The following is a 22,119-nucleotide window of genomic DNA, read 5'->3' as shown; positions in this document are numbered from 1 at the left end:
CTACTGTTTGAGACTGTAACATCCTATCTTGGTAAGCACCAGAACTGAGTCGTTCTTCCAAGATAGTAGTGTTCCTGTTACTGTTGGTGGTGGTGGTGGTGGTGGTGGTAGTGATGGTGCTGGGAGAATTGGTCGTAGAAACTGTACTATGAGTGATAGCGTTGCTGCCACTGTCGCTGCTGCTGCTGCTACCGCTGCCGTTGTTGTTGTTGTTACTAGAAGCGGTAGGACTAGTCGTCGTAGCAGTAGAAGCAGCAGCAGCAGTTGTAGTAGCAGCAGCAGCAGTAGTAGTTGTGGTAGTAATAACAGTCGACACTGAACCAGCAAGTTGAAGGGCAACCTGAGATGATACGATCAGGGGCTGTTGTTGTTGGTCTGTGACAGGGCTGTCTGCACTGACCAACGATAGGGAACCGCCTTGCTCGAAGTCCCTCCGGAAGCAATGCATGTTCAACAGTACGTCGAGGTTAGCTCGGAAATCTTCAGCGTTTATTTCCGTTGAACCCGTCTCGAGGATCTGGCTCCCTTTACCTATGAAGTTATTAGATGTGCTTACGTTCATCAACAAGTTGCTACTGTCCTCACTGCAGTTGTTGCTCTCATTCATACCACTGATACTGCCTCCTTTCCCAGTGCTGCTACCACCACTACCACCAGCACCACTTGTGGCGCCAGTACCACCACCACTACTACTACTACTGCTCTCACTATTACTGCTACCACTTTCACTATTGGTTGATACACATTTTCTGTGAGCTTTAGGCTTCTGTGTCGGCTGGACTTTCTCCCAAAATACCCGACTCAAATCTACATTTGGAGCGTTTCCCATATAATTAACATTTGGTAGATCTGAAATGTGGGTTGATTTCTTTTTGTGGGTTCCACCTTGTTTCGGTTTGCCAGCATCTACGTTCTGTAATGGTACAGACTGGCTGCGAGAGATGGACTTAGAGTTTTTGATGATTTGGCCAGACTTGCTTGACCGACTGATGCTTAATCTTTCTTCGTTTTTGCTTTTTGCTGTCTTGACCGACGGTATTTTAGTGAATTCGGCCTGAGTGGTGGTGGCCGGATGTTCTACTGAGACGGTCGGATGGTCCCCAGCAGCTACTGGTATGACAACCGCACTGCGATCTTTCAATAGAGATAGTTTATAAGAGAAAGGATATGCTGCTGACACAGCTAATCTCTTTTTCATTACCAAAGGTTCTTTACTTCCAGCTTCATGGTTCTCAGATCCTGAAGATTTCAACTCTGTTTCTGATGGTTTTGCATTCAAGTTCTCCTCAACTTGTGTCTCATTTGTGCTAGACATGGTACCACTGTTATCAGACAAGCATCTCACTAAATGAGGTGCACTTGCCTTTTTCGCTGACTCCACACTGTTGCTTGGGTTGCTATCTTTTGTCGAACGCCTTCGGCTGGTTCTGCTCTTGCCAGAGTTACTGTTTGATACGGATTTGGAGCGAGTTTTCGTTCTTGCTTTCGGCATTGTTGCAGCCACTATTGATGTTGGTGTTACAGTAGTTGTTGTTGTTGCTGTCGATGTTGTTGTAGTTATTGCTGCTGTCTGCTGTTGTTGTTCCGCATGGCTAGCGTTGGTTCCGGATAAGCTGCTATGACTTTGGTTTTGATACGAGGAGCCGATTCCTTGTGCTGCTTTCTGATTTAGCATTCGAATGGCATTTTCGTAGGAAGGGGGATTCTTGGCTTTCAACAGATTCAGCAGTTCTTTGTTGTTTTCTTTATTTAATTTATTTGGCTGCTGAGAACTACTCCCTGGGGCTTGAACTTTGGAAGCTGAAGAGCCAGTCACAGAATGTAATTGGTGAGATAGAATTTTACTGGCTACAGTGGCCGTAGGACGAATGGGGGGTGGGTCATAAGTATTAGTACCTAATGAGCTTCCATGGATGGGAGTAAAGGTTTTTGGGGAGGGTGGGAGATTTGTCGGACTGGGCACCGAGCTTCCGTTTGAGCCCTGAGAAAGAATGAGTGGTGTATAATGTTGAAGAAGTTGGTCTGTGACAGGGCTTTGAGTTGGTGGTTCACAACTCGACGATCGAGATTCAAAACCAGTAATAATATTGTTAAGCAAAGGGTCAGTTGTAGTTGATGAAGAATTCGAGACAGCAGGTGGAGTACTGTGTATAGGGCTTGCACTGCTGTAGCCACTATCTGACACTGGGGTGTGAGAACCAGTTTTGTCATAGTTCATAGTGTGCCACCTTTGCGTTATAGTAACATTAGGAGCCACAAATTCTGGTGCCTGAGAAGAAGACACTTGGAAAGCTGCCATGTCACATAAAGATGTAGGTTGCACAGAAGAAACATGTTGTGGTTGCTGCAGTAACTGCTGCTGCTGCTGCTGTTGTTGTTGTTGTTGTTGATTGTGGTGAAGGAGTGCAACTGCAGGGAACCGAGTTTGCTTTACTTCGGTCCCTTTCCGAACTACAGCTTGTGCATCAGGGATCACAAATGTGTTTTTTTTTTTGAGGAGAAGATCCCCGATTGGACGGTTAATTGTTGAGTTATTAGAGGCATCACTGTTGCTGTTGTTGTTGTTGTTATGAACATTAATTTTATGGTTGCCTTCACTTAACAGTGAAATGGATGTTGTAGCACCTTTGAAGTTAACTTCAGAGACAAACTCATTAGTACTAAGAGCTGTGGTAACAGTTACAGACCCAGGCCCTTCAGAAGGAATGGACGTGTTGGTTTGGTTCAATAAATCTTCCACATCATGCTTAAGATCAGGAAATGGCTGTTCGTTAGCGCCACTCGTTGGAAATACAGAGTTGTTTTGACTGTTACATGTCATCGATTCGGTAATGAAGTCAGCAACATCAGATGGCAGCTCATCTTCAATAAAATCCTTTTTCCCTTCGCTACCAGAAGACTGTAAGATGTCGGACAAAAAGCTTGACTTCACTTGTTTGATACGTTGCTGATGTTCTTGCAGTGTCTGTTGCCGGAGGGATATGTCAGTGAGATGTTTTTGAAGTAAACTAGAATCTGAAGACATTTTTCTCTTGGCACTGCTTTTGTTGGCCGTTTTATCTCCAAGATTATTTGAGGGGGAATTTTGCTCAACGGATTGTAAGAAGGAAGGGAGAGAATCAGAGGCAGATCGCTTGAAAGCAGCAAGTTCTGAAGCCACCTGGTGGGGAGATAACTCTGCATAAGAAACACCTTGTGCAGATAACTGATTGTTAGTATCACTGCTAACAGCATCCAGATGATGACTAATAGTAGATACAGCATCTTTGGCCAGACACGGGTTGATATTCAGAGTATCGGTAATATGCTTATCAGCTTGCTGCGATGACTGCCTCTGGAGCAGCTTTATAGAAAGATTTGCTGTTTTACCACTAATGCCAGTGGACATGGTCTGGGCATGGGAACTCATCTTGCTGGTTGAGAGCCATTGACTCGATCCAGGGCTGGACAATCCAAGGTTGACCATTTGCGGAGTACTGTCCAACAAAGCATCCTTTTCTACACTCGATATGTCAGGGCTTTGAACAGATTCTACAATGGCACTGCTGCTCACAGAATTGTTCAGCGTATCTGAAGAATTACTTAATATGTCTGACCAGTCTTGACCCGCAGAGATCAAAGAAACATTCGCTTCAATTTTTTCTGCCAAATCAGCAGCAAGTTTGTTTACCTGGGTTTTCTTTTTGGAATTGTTGCAAACCGGTTTATCGCTGGCTTTCCGTTTGCGGTTATTCGAGGGTTTGTCCGAGTGAGCTTTGAGCAAGTGTTCGTTAGAAGGGGGGTTGAAATCTATGATCAGTGAATCAGAATTATCCGCACCCACCTGGTTAGATTGGACAACAGGAAAGGTGATGGTCGAGTCAATTGGTTTGTTTTCAGTTAAGATAGTCTGTGATGAAGAAGCAGAAGACATATGGCTGGAGACTAACTGATTGCTGTAAGTGACAACCGTATCTGTTTGCAAACATGTGTTCTTGTCATTGAGAGGGGGAAGGGGAGGAGGAACAGGTAGTTGTTGCTGAGCAGGCATACTAACAGCTACAGGTTCGGTACTGACAAAAGCAATAGTCCCATTGCTCGTTAATGTACCAAGATGAAGTAAACCAGTTGTTACCGGAGTTGTGATGTTACCCTGAGATACTGAGAAGAATGTGTCGCCTGACAAAGTTCGACCACACGACGGAGGTCTTGAAAAAATTAAAGATTCTCCAGATGCTGCTCCAGTCTGAGAATTAACCATGTCTTCTTCGTTGATGGAACCAGGTAACACAGCCGACACCGTTGCCACTTCTGACTGAAGTGACATTTCTTCTAGATTAGATTCAGAACTCGATGGAGAACTTTTTAAATTCAAGCAGCTGTCTAAAAGGTTTTCATGGATGGGTTCTAATTTCACTTCCTCCAAAGGACTGTCAGGGTTTGATTTAGTTTCCGGAGAATCTTCAGAACTCAGCAGTTCATTCAAGATTTTAGTTTTCGAAAGTTCGCTTGAGTTCAGATCAGAGTTGAGTAAAGGTCTCAAAAGAGATGGTGGATGTTGTTGAGGTGGTGGTGGTTGTTGTTGTTGTTGCTGAGGAGTTTCTTGTTTGGTCTGAGATGCAGCAGCAATCTGCTCCCTTTTACAAACAATGACGGCGCTATCACTAGGGTAAGATTCAGAGGAATTTATTGATTGAGTGAAATCACTTAGAAATATTTTAGCAATCGACTGAGGTTGGTTCACACTGTTTGCCCCACTGGGTTCGTTTGAATTCGCAATGTCAACAGACGATTCAACCATAGCAGTTTTTCCAACTGAAGCAATGGTAGACAATGGGATTTGAGCAGATGTGCAATCTAATTTACCTGGTTCCATTTTTACTGCTACCTGAGGAATGGAGGCGTCTGTTGCCAACATGTTTGCAATTGAACCAACTTGTGGCTGCGAAGTATCTGCTAAACTAAAGTTGAAACCTGAAAGCAAAGTTCCTTCTAACTGGATGTTTTTAGAGATCATAAACTGATTCTGGTTCTCTATTGGACATTCTTGTACATCAGACAGACCAGTTAGACCACCGGTCAAAGAAAGTCCAATGGTTGGAGCAGTTTGAATGGTGTTGTTTGGTGGTTCTTCCGTAGTAATTGCAGGTTGAGTATTTATGGAGGTGAACAGCTGCTGAGTAGGAATTGAAAGGTTGGTAGCACTTAATTGTATAGTTTTCAGACTCAGCTGTTCGTTATTAGCAGTAATACATCCTGGGTTGTTGCTAAGGGAGGAGACGGCATCAGGTTTGGGAACGATATTGCTTGTGATTGATGGAATGGTTTGGAGAATGGTTGCTGCCGTTACAGCAGATTGCTGATCCAAATTAGTTCCTGAAACAATGGCTGGAGTGTTCTGAGCAGATGATAGAAACACATTACCGGAATGACCCATGGCTCCAGAAGCTGGGGACCCCAAGATTATGAGAAGTTCATTTGACTTGCTAACATGGTTGACAGGTATAGTAACGACTTCTGTTACAGTTGCAACAGAATTGAATGGGGATGCAGTAGAAGTGGATGATGCGAGGGATGCAGGGAGTGATGTCACGCTGTTACTTTGGCTCAGCGCTTCAGCCTGTTCTCGAGCACGTTTTTCTTTTAAAATTGCAGATATTGGCCGACAATCGTAGTGTGGGAAGTCAGAGGTACTTGTACTTGGTTCCTGTAGTAATGACAATACTGTTTTAGGCTGCATGGCCTTGGGACGTATTGGTGCAAAGCGGGATCGAGATCGTTTGGAAACAGATGGAGATGTTTGACTGATTAATTCTACAGAACTTACAGGCACACTTTCAGACTCCCCACTTGCTTTACTAGAAGATGGAACCTGCACATAGTTGCCACTCTGTCCACAATTAGGAGAAGATGGTGACGATGAGTTTTCGTTTGATTCTAACATTTGTGCTAAAATACTCGGCTCAGAGTTATGCTCAGCTGTCTTCTGTGATGATGGAACTGCGTAATCAGTTGATTGTGTTGTCTTTGTGTCTGCCACATTCTGCAAATGCATCTGCGAAAAAGGAACAAATGCACTTTTTGCATAACCAGGCTGCGAAACAAGGGGTACTCCACTCCCAACTCGTGAAGTTTTATCAAGAATCACGTTTAGGGAAAAGGTACCACTGTTACTATTCACACTGTTGTCTGTCTGATTATCCCCAGCATCGGCACCAGTGCCGTTGTTGTCATCAGCTGATGACTGATTTTTGTGCAGGTTGTCTTCACTTTCTTCATTAGGGGTTGACAATATGGCTGATAAACTTGACCCAGCGTTACTTTTAGGCTTGCTACATCCTTTCTCATCAACCCAACTTTGAGCTGGGATCACAGATGGCTTTTTCACAGAAAGAAAGTTTTCCAGTTGGTCTATTTTGGGCTTTGTGTCTGCTGAATCGTGGCTGCCCTCCTTTTTGGAGAGCTGAGACGTAGATCTTTCGTCGGATTGATCACAGATACTGGATGATTTATCTGGAGTTTTCTCTTGGAAAAGAGATCGAGCAGACAACAGTTTTAATGGCTGGGAAAGAGAATGTGCAGCAATGCTTGAAGCCACATCTTGGCAATTTGGTTGATGCCATCTCCGGTCTGCTGCGGCAGCAGCTGTTGCATAACTCGTAGGTTGGTCTTTGATGCGAGATTTACTATCGGATAACGCAGTCGGCATGAGTAAGTTCTCCAAACTACTTGATGATCGAAATCGTAAACAAGATGACGGTGATAAAAACTTGGTCTTCGGGCTTGGAAGGCCCGGGGTGTGAGTTTCGTTTCGTGTCCTTTGGGGAGATTTGCTATCAAATTCATTCTCTTGCCTTTGTTGATGTAGACGACGTTTCTGCTCCTTCAGTATTTCTCGTTCTTGCAGCTTACGTTGGAGTTGTAATTGTGTTTCCCGATGCTTGTCTCCACCAGAAGCATTGGAGAAAAGAGATGACATTGCAGCTAAACAGAGAGAGAGAGAGAAAAAAAACAACAACATAAGTTATTCAGTAATTATCTCAATGATAAAAATATTATATTTGGGCTCTTTCTTACTTATACTGTAATCTCACTTAATGTACCATGGGTACTCATGCTGCACCCCTAATTTTGATGTTAAGTCTTGGTACAAAATCTTTTCCCTTCACATTTTTAGTTTTGACCCCAAGTATAAGTCACCCCCCAGGTGTTTATATCTTAAGTTAAAATCAAGTATAAAATAGTGTGACTCATGCACAAGTAAATAAGGTGCATGCGTGCGTGTGTATGTGTGTGTGTGCAGGAATTCAAAGACAAAACTTGACATCTAAGAGTGTATATGTATGAGAGAAATATAGAGAGAGAAAGAGGGAGGGGGAGAGAGACATCCCCCCCACTGCTTGCCAAAAACAGAGATCAACAATACTGATTTCTTACATAAAGGTCAAGGGGAGGGAGCAACAGTTTGAAGGTGGAGGGGGAGAGAAGAAGAGTGTAATGGAATCAGTTGTGCTGCCACCTGGTGTGTGTTATTGATTCTTATTTTACTGAGCTTTGAGGTAGGTAACCATAGCTATGTCCTGACAGGGGAGTGAACTCAACTCGGTAAGATGAAACTAGATAAAAGTAACAAATTTAATCCAAAGTCCATTTCTTTTGCACCTGAGGTCAAAGACAAGTCAGCCGTAAAGGTAGGTGGGTGGGGTGGGGATTCTCACATCAGTGACTGGGGCTGGTAAGCGATAAAGCTGTCAAGGTGAATGCCACGAAATGATGCCATTTTCCCTCGTGATAACCCTTGAAACCTTCTGGCATCCAAGATGCAGCGCTTACCACTGAATGCACCAGCAAAGCCCTTTTCAAATCTCCTCAAGTCTCCAAGATTTAAGAGGACAGTCATTTCAACATGGCTCAGTACAACACACTAATTCCATTAGTGTTGTGGCTTAGTTCAACCCTGATTGAAGCGACCTAAGACAACCCAACCACGATCATCCTTTCATGTATTCACACATTATCTACCGAGGATTACAGTAAACTGATAGGTTGTGGTTGGAGGAGAGGCTTGGCTGCTATGTCCAGCAGGGTTGAATGACAGCATAAACTCTCCTTTGCTGGCTTGTTAACTTCTTCAAAGATCTAGGCAATTTATAATAAAAAGTTGGGGGGGGGGGAATAACGTACCTAGTACTGATATTAGTGAGTGAAGGTGAGAGGATAGCTACAGAGCAGAGGGTTAAGTGTTGACCCTTTTGAGATTCTTGTGGTTCATGAAACTGATAGCCAACATTTCTGGGAAATATTACCTGCAATGGACACAGCACCCTAATTAAGAAGGTACACTTCACTCTTGTCCACTCAATCCTATTAAACAAACAAAGGAGTCTCTACATGGTCTCTTGGTCAGCTAGAAATAGCAACCAAATATCATACACTAACACCTTAACCCTGTTGTTACCATATTTCTGTTGAGATGCTCTGTGTTTCTTTCAATTGATTCTAAAAATAACAAAGAATTTAGTAAAACAGCTTGGTTGTCATTAAGTTAGTGTTAGGAACATAAATTGTGACTATGGTTTGGTGGAAGATTTTAATTCAGAACTTTTGGAAACGAGACATTTGTAGTACAGAGCCAGAGGTGGTTTCAGCAGGGTTAGTATCGAAAGGGTTAAAGAAAGAAAGGATACATTATAAAATTCAGCCCCAAATAGACCAAAAACAAGAGAGAAGACAGTCATGGCTGAATGCCTCTGTCTGCTTAATCCTGTTTCATCCGGAGTGAAACAACAAAAGTCGAGTCAAGCTCTAGCCCCATGGACAGATTCTTTTACAGTAATTGAAGCTAAAGTAGGCTGGCATTTTATTTTTTATGAAAGAGAATTATAATGAGTGCATTATTTTGAAAGAGACACCACCAAAGACTAATTAAATATCAGGTCAATTAATATTAACATATTTGATACAAGCGAGGAACACTGAAAAGTTCCTTCCATCACAAGGTCCAGATCTTGTGGTGTGGGGGATTGTGAGCTGTGCCAGAGGAGCACAAGCCCCTGCAAGGACCTCTCATGCTGGACATCTCAAAGGATAGGGGCCAGACTAATATGGACCACCTCTTCCAACAGGTAAAAATGGATTTGCATAGGGCCAATACAAATACACCTACTTAGAAAAAGAAATGTTAAAGAAGCACCGATGACAATTTAGATCTGGGAGAGGAAGGCCTTTCCTTGGAGAAATGTATGACATGGTGCAGCAAACTTTGAAAAATAGCTGTAAGGAAAAAGGAGGGATCTAACTGGAAAGAAGAAGGAAAGACAACTCCAGAATCAAGAACAGAGGAGAACAATTCATTGATGGCCAATGTTCCACAAAGAAGCAATACCATTATGCATGGAAGAATTGTTCTTTAAACTAAATATGTTGCAACTAACATATGGGTTTTCATGTGAGTGGAATAAGTGTTTATGAAACTCTAATTCTGTGAATTAAAGCATTTTGTAATGGTGAAACTAATCTTCCAACTTACCATAATGAAGATAAAAGTAAATATATAAGAAAAAATATTTAAAAAAGCTTAATCTCTGCACAATTTTTTGCAATGCTAGTTTTGTTGTTGTTTGTTCCTTCTCAAGCCATGCCTGGCTCATAAGGGCCGGTTTCCCGGTTTCTTGGCGTATAGGTTCCCCACCTGGATGGGACGCCGGTCCATCGCAGGTGAGCTGCAAGATGCAGGAGGAAAGAGTGAGAGAAAGTTGTGGCGAAAGAGTCAGCAGAAGTTTCGTCACTACCTTCTGCCAGAGCCACATGGAGCTTAGGTGTTTTGCTCATAAACACACACATCTTCCAGTCTGAGATTCGAACCCGTGATCCCTCGACCGCGAGTCCGCTGCTCTAACCACTAGGCCATGTGCCTCCACAATGCTAGTTTAGACAGTCATAATATTAATCATGTACCTAAGAGTCATTAATAGATCTAAAAGTCATTATAGACCAGACGTTCATTTATAATAGAACTGTAAACAATGCAAAAATATAAATGTTAATTCTTCAAATTATTTTTTAATTAATTGAAATTATAAAAGAAACTAAGAAACAGCAACAATTTTGGTAAGAGAATAATTAACCAAATTTCACCAGAATATGAAAGGACGGCAGTCAGCATTGACTCCAGTAGACCCGAGAAAGAGGAAAGATAATTATTTAAGCCTGACAGTTTTCTGTTTTTACCAACTCACAGGTCCATCGATATGGATCAATGACTCTCAGACTTTTGGTAGTTTAGATCTTCCGCCCAGCCCATGACACTTTAAAAATGCCTAACCCCACCAATGGTTTGCCCCACCCCACTAAACCTGCCCTAATTATTTTAACCCAACAGAAGTTTGTTTCTCAACCACATAGTTCTGGGTTCAGTACCACTTGCCCCCTTAGGCAAGTGTCTTCCACTATAGTCCAGGGTCAACCAAAGCCTTGTCTGAAACTAAAAGAAGCCCATCGTACCTATGTATCTATGTACATGTGGCAGTATATGGCTCAGAGACTAGGGTGTTACACTCATGATCGCAAGATTGTGGTTTCAATTCTTAGAGCAGGCAATGTGTTGTGTCCTTGAGCAAAACACTCTGTTTCAAGTTGTTCTAAGTAAGATTAATTTTCCCTCGACCACAGGTGTTTCCTTCACAGAAGACTGAAAGCAAAAGGACACTGCTGGCATGACAGTGACACTCATTTACAACGATCGCACAGAGACAAGGAAAGGAGACAGTAACCCACACGCATGCATGCATGCGCGCACACACAAACACAGGACTTCTTTCAGTTTCTGTCTACCAAATCCACTCAGGAGGTTTTGGATGACGTGAGGCAACAGTAGAAGACACTTGCTCAAAGTGCTACGCAGTAAGACTGAACCTGAGACCACATGATTGGGAAGGAAGCTTCTTAACCACACAGCTATGCCCCAGTACTTATTTTACAGACCCTGGAAGAGTAAAAAGCAAAACCAATCTCAGTGGTATTTGAACTTAAAACCTAAAAGGACCTGACTAAACGCTGCAAAGCTTTTGTTTGTCTGTCGCAACACCAGTTACATGAATCCACTGCTGATATTTTAAATAAATATTGGTCTCAAATTTTGACAAAAGGCCAGCAGTTTCTGAGAAGGGGCCAAATCGTTTAAATCAACTACAATTATCAACTGGTCCTTGGCTTATTGACCTCAAAAGGATGAAAGGCAAGACCGACCTCAGCAGAATTTGAACTTAGAACATAAAGACCTATGAAGTGCCATCTAGCATTTTGTCTGGTGTGTTCACCATTCTGCCAGCTTGCTGCCTTACATTATAGATGAATATTAACGAGTAATTAGTAACAAATATTGCAATATTAGAAAAGAAAAGAATGTTAAACTTCTATATTAATAATGTGTTAGAAATTAGTATTGAGTAACAAGAATTATCTCAGGTTAAAGCCAAGAGGAAAACTTTTAAATAACGCACCAAAATGTTCTGTCAGTATTAAGCTCAGCCAAGGACACATAAGTCAATGCTTTTAACACAAATTTCACCTGCCAATTTGATAATAATAATTGCAAAGTTCAAACCTGGGGAAAAGCTAAGATAATGTTTAAAAGAAATATATTTTTAGATATTAGCAGCACAGCTGAGGTTCTCTACTTACAAGACATGGCAATAAATATATCACTGAAAAATTGTTAGTAAAATCTATTTGAAGTGAGAATGGATAATCTTTTCTGTTGCATTTATTTTTTTTGCTATTTGGATCAGAGACTGGACTGTGACCATTCTAGGACACCACCTTCAAGGATTTTATAGTGGATGCTATCAACCTCAGTGCTTTGTCTGGGACTTATTTCAACATTCTTGTAAGATAGGAAATTGCAAAGTGGACATGAGGGGAGATAACTCATTTGAGCATCAATAATACAGAATTTTAACAGGTTTTGACTGATATAAATATGACCAACACAATTTGCACACACACACACACCATAGACGTCCATGAAGTTTTTAGTTTCTATACAATGAATTTCACAAGGCATCGGTCTACCCCAAGGCTGTGATAGAAGATACTTGCCCAAAGTGGGTGAAGTACTCATTTCTTTACTACCCACAAGGGGCTAGACACAGAAGGGACAAACAAAGACAGACAAACGGATTAAGTCATTTAGATCGACTCCAGTGCGTAACTGGTACTTAATTTATCAACCCCAAAAGGATGAAAGGCAAAGTCGACCTCGGTGGAATTTGATCTCAGAACATAACGGCAGGCGAAAGTAGGTGAAGTACCCCATGCTGCAGAAGACCACATCCAGAATTACAAAATGCCAAGTGAATCGCTCAACCAGCATCAATATGTACTTGCTTAACCCTTCAGCATTCAGATTACCCTATTAAATTTAATGGTCACTGATTCCCATTCTTTTCAATTAATCCTGCATTATCTCTTGTAGCTTTCAGATTTCAATAATGCTTATTTTTAGAATGACATTGTTGGATAGGTTGGATCTGGTCAGTTTGGACATAAAACAGGTAGAACACATTTTGGGCTGGATGTGGCCAGTTTAAAAGGATATTTAAAGAGATTGTTTAAATCCATGTTTCTTCTATATTTGTGAAACAACCACTTGAAAATCATGGATTTTCCCTCATTCTAGAAGGGATTATTTTTATCTGGTCATTAGATCTTTATTCTTCTTTCTGATCCAAGTTGATTTGTTGAATATTCATGACCAGATGAATAAACCTATGAGTGACTAAACCTACCGACTTGTAGACGAGACCCATAACATCCAACTCTTTCTCCTGAACTAAACACTGCGAGTTACCAAGCTACCATTTCTCAATTTTACAGACAAGACTGCTTATAGGGCTGAGGGGTTTCATAACTGTGGTACCTACTTACAACTAGGTGGATAGGGAGAGCAAAGAGTGAAAGTGTCTTGGCCACAGGCACAATAAATATTCACCAAATATAGGATACTCCTGAACAAGCAGCCAGACCCTTGGCAGCTTCTTGTCGACTCTACAAACGTAGCAATCCATGTTCTCACAATTATTAGATTTAAATTATTAATAAAAAGCCTTGTCTGTGTTGTGAGTTAACTCTCTCTACGTCTGAATGTCTAAACTGCATAGTTTGGATTAGTTCAATATATTAAAGCCGTATCTAAATAAAAATCAGAAAAATACCAAGGTGTGTCACATAGAGGGTAAGAGAGGGTGGCGTAGGAGACGTTTTGGCACAGCCATTTTGGGTCCATTTATTTGTTGTTTCTGATTCGACAACGACTTATCTGGCATCAGATAATTCAATGTTGCTCTCTCTCTCTCTCACTCAGTCTATATATGTCTGTATATTTGTCTCTTATGTGTGTAAAGAGAGGCAAAGCGTTTAGGTTGATCCTGTTCAATTAATAGATTGTAATGTTTTTCCCTCTCTTCACTGTTTGTAATTGTATATTTCTGCATGTATGAGTTATGTGCAGTGTGTGTGCATGTATCTGCCTCTGATGCCAAAGCGTACTATTGCCAAAGAGGCTGAATGCCCAATCAGCCATGCCAAATAGCTAACGTCCAAACAGCTGCACCAAATTGTCTCATTCTTGTACGAAGAACGATGAGGGTCAATGGTTTGGAACTCCTACGACATAAGCAAGCAAGCACCATTCAAAAACACTAAGTTCACACTAAAAATACTATAAGTAAGACTGGTTGATGGTGAAGAGTGTAAAATCTGAATATGACCAACCATTTGCACTAAGAGTCCCAGCCTCTTGCATAGCTGCACTGACTGTAAATGCAGCCATAGATTTGCTGTTCACATAAGAATTGCTGACGAGGAACTCTGATAGATCACGAAGACCAGTAAAACCACGTTCCAACAACTTCTCCGCCCACTCACAAACCAGTTGGCAGGAAGCATTGAACAGCTCATCTCGGCCATAGCTGTCGTCATCCTGAAAGAATACGAGATAAAAAGAAACTGGAGGTTATTTAGGAAACATGCTGTGTCATAGACAAAGAGTAAACCCTGGGTACTTGGCACAAAAGTTCTATATTTTAGGAGTAAAAAATTGGGGTGTCATCACATTCAATATATACATGCATGTGTGTGTGTGTGTGTGTGTAAATATATATAAGTTTGGTGCATCAGAGGTTTCCAAACTGTTCCAACACTTTGGTGGGTGAGCGATACTTTCTAGTTGTGTCATGAAATTAAGTCAAAACAAATAGATTTTCACAACAAAAAAAAAGAAATTGATAATGATAATAATGGTTTCAAATTTTGCCACAAGGGCAGCAATTTTGGGGAGAGAAGTGTCGATTGCATTCCGACCCCCTCCCCTCGTGTTCAACTGGTACTTATTTTATCGAACACGAAAGGATGAAATGTAAACTCAACCTCAATGGAATTTGAATTCAGAACGATTCTGCCAGTTCGCTGCCTTAAATTAACAATAACCTTTTCTACTATAGGCACAAGGCCTGAAATTTGGGGGTAGGGAGCTAGTCAACTACATTGATCCCATTGCGTAACTGGTACTTAATTTATCAACCGCGAAAGGATGAAAGGCAAAGTTGACCTTGGCAGAATTTGAACTCAGAACTCAGCAACAGATGAAATACTGCCAAGCATTTCATCCAGCATGCTAACGATTCTGCCAGCTTGCCACCTTGAATTTTTATTATTATTATTAATGATAATAATAATAATAATAATAAATAATAAACAGCAAATATTCTGCTCAATACCACAGATTTGCTTGTCAGTTGTTTGACCGTAACCAGTTGAGCATGTCCCTTAGTGGCTGACGATATGTGCATCTCTGATCACAAGCAGAAGTAGTGGGGGAGTATCATAGCCATGTGTTGAGAGGGATTCTTTGGGGTTTGAATAATTCACCTCTGGAAACATGGGTGGTTCTTTCAACATCCTTAAACAACCCTTATTCAGGGACCTTTTGAGCGGGATGGGCAACTCGACCAGAAGAAAATTCTAACTGGGCCTCACCTGCAAGGTCATGTGCTGTTTATCTTGATATGAGATCACCATATCGCGCACATATGGTTGTGATGCATGTGCCTGGTGTACCCTTATCAGACGGGTAGTCATGATGGGTATATTGGGCATCGTATATTTTACCCCAGTGTCACTTTGATGGCATAAACTGCTCTCTCACTCAATAATAATAATAAACTAGTTGTCGTCATCATTGTTATTATTATTATTTAACGTGTTTTCCATGCTGACATGAGTTGGCTGTGAAATATATTTGAGATCCAACAACTCAGTGTACAATTTGTGAGATGATGGGATGTTTAATTATTAACAAAACTTAATCAATTTGTCATACAAATTTTTGTTCTTAGAAAGTGTGTTGCCATTGTGAAAAGTTTGGAAAGCTCTGCCTTACAGGGTCATTCAATCTACTAGAAATAACTGCCAAATCTCCCTCAAATCCCACCCTACAAGCAGAGAACACATTGGATAATATAGTCCTGGACACACTGTGCCTGAAAAAGAAAAAGACAGGATGGTCATGGCTGGAAAGTCTGCTTGATGACAGTAGCAGCAGCAACAATCACACACACACACACACACACATTTAATTTTAGTGTAACAGGTTTGAAATGCTAGAGAAACCAACCAAGGATGGTAAAATGAAATGGCATCTCACTGGAAACAGATCAACAGAAATTCCCAGACAGGTTTCAAGAAACAGAAAAGAAATTCTTTCATTTAATTACCCTCAGTTTTCTTGGAGAGATTTCCAACTCTGGTAAGACGGGTGGCTGTACCTCCAGCTTCTTGCGTATGCCACTGTACACATATCTGGTTTTAGAATTAAGGAATGGTCAATTAAGCAAAGACAAGAAACAAGAAGAATTAGATGCCTTAACCTCAGGCCTAGTGTCAGAGTGGTTTGAGGTGGGGGGGGGGGGGAATAAGGTAACTGAGAAAGCTGGGTGGGAGCAGGGGGTTAGTATGTACCAAATTTGCTCTCAGGTGATAGAAAAGTGATGGGTGTAAGGGGATGAAAGGTGGGGATAAATGGTTGAAGGGGCAAAGAGGATGGAGGTGGGGTAGGGAACAGCCCCTCACAGACAAGCGTTTCCAAGGTGGTAATTACACAGTGCAAACCTATTTCTTTATTGCCCTAAGGGGGCTAAACATAGAGGGGACAAACAAGGACAGACAAATGGATTAAGTCAATTACATCGACCCCAGTGCGTAACTGGTACTTAATTTATCGACCCCAAAAGGATGAAAGGTAAAGTCAACCTCAGCGGAATTTGAATTCAGAACGTAACGGCTGACGAAATACGGCTACGCATTTCGCCCGGCGTGCTAACGTTTCTGCCAGCCCATGTCCAAACCATGGACACACATGAGGTGCAGCGGAATAACAGGAAGGCTATCAGAGAAAGTAGTGTTTGTCTGTGGAAGACACACAGGAGCCATAAAGTCTACAAATACAAAGGAAACTGATTTTCTCCATATCCCCAGAGGTTCTCCAGAGGTGGTGGATAATTCCAGTTACTTGGGTGGCCTAATAGTAGAGGGAGATGTATTGAGGGTGTAATTATTAAAATAGAATGGAGAAAATTCAGCAAGATTTTGCCTCAGTTGACAACTAAAGTGAAAGGAAGATTGTACGACGCATGCGGGTGAACAACAATACTACATGGTAGTGAGACGTGGGCCGTGAAGGCAGAGGACATGTGGAAATTTGAAAGGAATGAAGCTGGTATGCTCTGCTGAATGTGCAATGTTGGTGTACATGTGCGACAGAGTGCTAGTGCTGGTTTGGTCATGTGATGTGTATGGATGAGTTGCATAAAGAAGGGCCAATCACTTAAAGTGGATGGAACTAGTGGAAGAAGGAGATCCAGAAAGACATGGGACAAAGTATGGAAGGCTGATCTCAAGATGCTGAGCCTTACGAAGCAAACCTGCCCACCACAACAGAACTGATATCCTAAAACCACCTTGGTAATGCTTATCCATGAAGGGCTCTGCCCCACCCCCACCTCCATCTGCTTCAACCATTTACCCCAACATTTTATCCTCTAACACCCATAATTTTTCTATCACCTGAGAGCAGAATAGGCACATACTACATACCCCTACCTGAAACCACTTCCTATTATCTCCCCACCTGCCACCCACCCACTTACTGTCTCCACCTTCTCTCCACTGTACCGTTCTCCATCATTAACACCTCCCTTATTTGCCACCGCCCTCACATATCCTCTGCAACCCCCATCACCCCGGGCCTCTCCTATATTTCTCTCCATCATTATTTACTAGTCACCTCAACCCCTCCCAGCCCAAACCCCTGTATCACTTATACTCACCACCCCCAATGTCCTTCGAGTACGTACCCCAACACATCTTCACCACCATCTCTCTCACTATCACTCTCTGTCCCTTACTCTCTGACCCATGTGTGCTTCCTTGATCCTACTCTCCAACACACTCAGCTTTCTCTTCCAACATGGGGCAGCCACGAATCTACACTCCGGCCATTCGAGGCCATTGCTTCATGGTGGCATCAGAATGAATGGACGGCACAGAAAATGAGAAGAACAGATTCTTGAAGAAATGCTTAATGCCAACGACATCGACGACAACAACAACAACAACAAATGAAACAGCAGAGCAGTGGAAAGAAGGAAGAACTTTGGTATTTGTAGCATGGAAGGATACTTTGATTGACCTCTCTGGCCTAAACGTCTTGGCTTGATGTTTGGAAAGACACATTTCATAATCTTGCCAAAGTCAGCAGTGCTGAGTGGACGAAGGGAGAGGCTTTCGCAATAGTTTCTGGAAAATAACAACAAGAAATCACAATCATTAGTATCATCATCATCATTGTCAACATCATTAATATCATTTCTTGAAAACAATATATTACACACACACACATCGGTGCCACCCGGTTTTCTTCAATAAAAAGATTATGGCTGAGACTCCCGAAAGAATTTTCTTTGTGCTGCCGTATGGATAATAACATTATTAACTGAGCTCAACAAATTGTTATTAATAATGTGCGCTTGGAAGTATCGGCACTTAACTTCCAATGTGGCTCAGGAACCTTGGTACAAATGTAAAGAGAGAACATGTACAAACATCAGCATTGCTTGGAACTGTAAAAGTTCTCTGCAGGGTTCTTGAAGCATGGTCAGTGAACAAGTGTCACCTTAGTCAGTTGGTTGTGGACAGCCGACACCTTCCATCATACCCAGCAAAATAAGCTGAGAGTTTTCATCACATAATAATAATAATAATAATATTAACAATCCTTTCTACTGGAGGCACATGGCTTCAAATATGTGGGGTGGGGACTTGTTGATTACATCAACCCCAGCATTTCACTGATACTTAATTCATCGGCTCTGACCTAGGTGGAATTTGAACTCAGAATGTAGTTACAGGCAAAATACTGGTAAGCATTTCATCTAGCAGGCTTACGATTCTGCCAGCTCATCACCTTAATAATAATAATAATAACAATAACGACACCGCCGCCACCGACAATAATAATAATAATAATAACAACTGCATTGGAAACTATCCCAAAAGATCTGAACAGATGGATACAGGAAATGGGTGTAAAACCCAGTTTAGTACAGCTCCAGAAAACAGTGTTATTAGGGACAGCTAGGATACTTAGGAGGGTTCTTGGCATCTAAGGTTACTTGCTGTAGCCTGATGTTAGGATCCTTTTCTTTTCCAACAGTTTAATCTGTTGAGTGTATATGAACAACAACAATAATAATAATAATAATAATAATAATAATAATAATAATGATGATGATGATGATGATGATGATGATACCTATATTCTTCATAAACTTCTTTTTTGGGTAGACAGATATCACAGTTCTCTTCCAAGTGGCTCTTGATCCATGTGAATGCCTGAGTCTGTTCAACACGGCTTGTTGTATGCAGAGATGAGGTCGGACTGCTAGAAAAAAGAGAAACAATAAAATTAGATGTTTAACCACGGGTGGTAGTGGACGGGTTATGATTTACGATGGCAGAATGCAAATTAATACTGATGATATTTTGTCAACTTTAAGGTGTTACACAATGGCCATGAGGTTAAGCTACAGATCTCCACTTCTTGCTACAATCAAACCATACAACTTCAGCATTTGTGTCTCTCACTCCCTATTTCTCTCCCCATGTGCCATCCTTGTAGGTGTCCATATATCATGGACTTCCAGGCCAAATTCCAAAGATTTATGACTCTTCCTGCAAAAGATACAACGGTGGTTTCATAATGCTGTCTGCCAATTTATTTACCATTTCCTCTGTTAATTTCTTCACTCAAGGCCTAATTAATCCTTAGGCATGGGGAGTGGGGAACTAGATCATACGGCATTAGTGCATGTCCTTTACACATTTGTGGCCCCTTATAATCCATGTCTAGGTACCAACCCCCTTCTGAGTCCTGTGTGCCTTAGCCATAAGACCATCTTCTGCCATTTGACCTATAAGAAGGGTCCTGAACAAATACTACCATCCTGGGCCAGAGAAGACGTGGAAGTAGTGCAGACACCATGCTCTCCAAAACTCATGAACTCTTGAGCTGGAGCCTCAATACTGGATAAAGTTGGTTGAATGACTTGCTCAAGGTATGAGTGTCTCTCTCTTGATTAAACTGTGATTGCCATGAACTAATGAGGGGTGGGGGCTGTATGTGATTGTAGACAGGCAAAAAATAGTAGCCAAATCTTAAAAAAAGAAAGACACATTAGACAATGTGGTCAGTACTATAAAAAGCTCCAGAATGGTCAGGAAAAAAATGTCATTGATTATGGGTTTGTTTGGTCAGGGTTGACCAGTAGCTAAATAACAAAACACCAACTCCTATTGTCCACAGTCTATCAGTGTCAAACAGGTTCCAGGTCTATTTCACAGGTGAATGGTTAGGTGCATGGAAGTGTGAAAAAGACAATTACTCAATCAAAATCCATCACCACCCATTAACCATTTTATCTAAGAAGAAATAAATGTCAAAAAAAAAATAGTTTCTGATTTAGGCAAAAAGCCAGCAATTTTGAGGGGAGTGGTTAATTGTGACCCAGGACTTGATTAGCATTTTATTTTACTGGCCTTGAAAGGAAGAAAGGGTAAGTTGACCATGGCATGATTTGAACTCAAAATGTAAAGAACTGGGGGTGGGGGAAGAAAAAAAAATTAACCAGAATACCACAAGTAAAATATTCAGAAACTGTTTCAGTTTTGAAAATAAATTGATAAAATTACTTTATTTGATACTATTTCAGAGATACTAATGACCAAACTTAATTGATTTTTCAATGATCTAATCACCGACAAGTAATAAAAGACCAAACCAATAGAACTAAAATTAGACGTTAGAAAATAGTTTGCCAGACTAGAGTATGATGCCATCGAGGTATTTTACTGTTTGGAGATAAGAACTGATTTGCCAGTAACGATCTACCACAAGTGTCTCAGTCTCATTATTTCTCTACACACAGAAATGGAGTTCGGATATCTATTATTATTTTACACAAATGTCGTCATCACCATTGCCACCACAACCAGCAGCAGCAGCAGGAGGCGCAATGGCCCAATGGTTAGGGCAGTGGATTCGCGGTCGGAGGATCATGATTTTGATTCCCAGACCGGGCGTTGTGTGTGTTTATTGAGTGAAAACACCTAAAGCTCCACAAGGCTCCGGCAGGGGGTGGTGACGACCCCTGTTGTACACTTTTGCTCCAACTTTCTCTCACTCTTTCTTCCTGTTTCTTGTCCCCGACTTCCTACGCAACCGCTGAGCCTGGATGCGCATTCATCCATCCGTCGATGCTCTCGGTGTCGGGGTTGACCTGCTTTCTCTTCTGCGGGTCTTACGAATAGCATAGGACCACGTTTCGGACTTCTCCCAAGAGGACGAAGACCGCTTCGCTCAATAACAACAACAACAGCAGCAGCAGCAGCAGCACCACCACCATCACTGGTAGTGTAGTGGTAAGTATCTCTGACGGTTTCACAGGATACCAGGGTCCAATTCACTGCCAGAGCGGCAATAGACACTTTCAGACACAGGGGTAGCAGTGCAGTTAAGAAGCTTGCTTTGCATCCATGTGGTTCTAGGTTCAGTTCCTTCTGTGACAATCCCAGGCCAACAAATGCCTTCAGGATCATCATCATCATCGATTAACGTCTGTTTTCCATGCTAGCATCGGTTGGGCGGTTCGACCGGGGTCTGGGAAGCCAGGAGGCTGCACCAGGCTCCAGTCTGATCTGGCAGTGTTTCTACAGCTGGATGCCCTTCCTAATGCCAACCACTCCGTGAGTGTAGTGGGTGCTTTTTACGTGCCAGGGGAGGCTGGCAACGGCCACGATCGGTTGGTGCTTTTTACGTGCCACCGGCACGGAAGCCAGTCGAGATGGCGCTGGCATCGACCTTGTACGGATGGTGCTTTTTATGTAGACAGAAATTGTGTGGAAGCCCAGACAGAGAGAGAGAGAGAGAGAGAGTGTATGTGTGTGTATATACACACACACATTTATGGTCAGGGTCAAAAGAGAATATCTGTAGCAGTGGTACCAGAAACAAGGACCTCAGGAACCTGGCTATAAGATGATGCCATTGAGGTCAATTTGGTGGTCAAATTAAAGTTGTAAAATAATTACCTTATCTGACGGCATAAAATGCACATGAATGGATAGGTGTGACTATGTGGTAAGAAGATTGCTTCCCAACCACAATGTTCCCAGTTCAATCCCATTGTTTGGCACCTTGGACAAGTGTCATCTACTCTCACCTCACAGCGACCAAAGTCTTGTGAGGGGATTTGGTAGCCAGAAACTGAAAGAAGCCTATCGTATATGTGTGTGTGTGTGTGTGTGTGTGTGTGTGTGAAGGTGTCTGTGTTTGTCCCCACCCACCACTTGACAACCAGTGTTGGTTTGTTTATATTCACATAACTTGGCAGTTTGACAAAAAGAGATGATAGAATAAGTACCAGGCTTAACAGGAGAAAAACAAGTCCTAGGGTTGATTTGTTCAACTAAAATTCTTCAATGCAGTGCCCCAGCATGGCCACGGTCCAATGACTGAGACAAGTAAAA

At 41.9% G+C, this 22,119-nt stretch overlaps 1 protein-coding gene across 1 annotated transcript in view; it reads right to left on the bottom strand.

Annotated features, from left to right (window-relative positions):
* LOC115219699 (serine-rich adhesin for platelets-like) overlaps positions 1-22,119 on the bottom strand; it is a 219,042-nt gene that overhangs the window by 121 nt on the left and 196,802 nt on the right. Inside the window, exons 4-8 of the mRNA XM_029789875.2 lie at positions 18,848-18,976; positions 17,716-17,832; positions 15,753-15,837; positions 13,753-13,960; positions 1-6,963 (exon numbers count right to left, since the gene is read on the bottom strand). The exon at positions 1-6,963 is cut by the window's left edge and continues 121 nt beyond it. Coding sequence (XP_029645735.2) covers positions 1-6,963; positions 13,753-13,960; positions 15,753-15,837; positions 17,716-17,774 — 7,315 coding nt within the window. The 5' untranslated portion in view covers positions 17,775-17,832; positions 18,848-18,976. The remainder of the gene's footprint in view (positions 6,964-13,752; positions 13,961-15,752; positions 15,838-17,715; positions 17,833-18,847; positions 18,977-22,119) is intronic.

The sequence above is a fragment of the Octopus sinensis genome, linkage group LG15, assembly GCF_006345805.1.
Source record: "Octopus sinensis linkage group LG15, ASM634580v1, whole genome shotgun sequence".
Taxonomy (NCBI): domain Eukaryota; kingdom Metazoa; phylum Mollusca; class Cephalopoda; order Octopoda; family Octopodidae; genus Octopus; species Octopus sinensis.
Note: the sequence above shows the minus strand (reverse complement) of the source record. Positions and strands in the feature narration are given on the sequence as shown.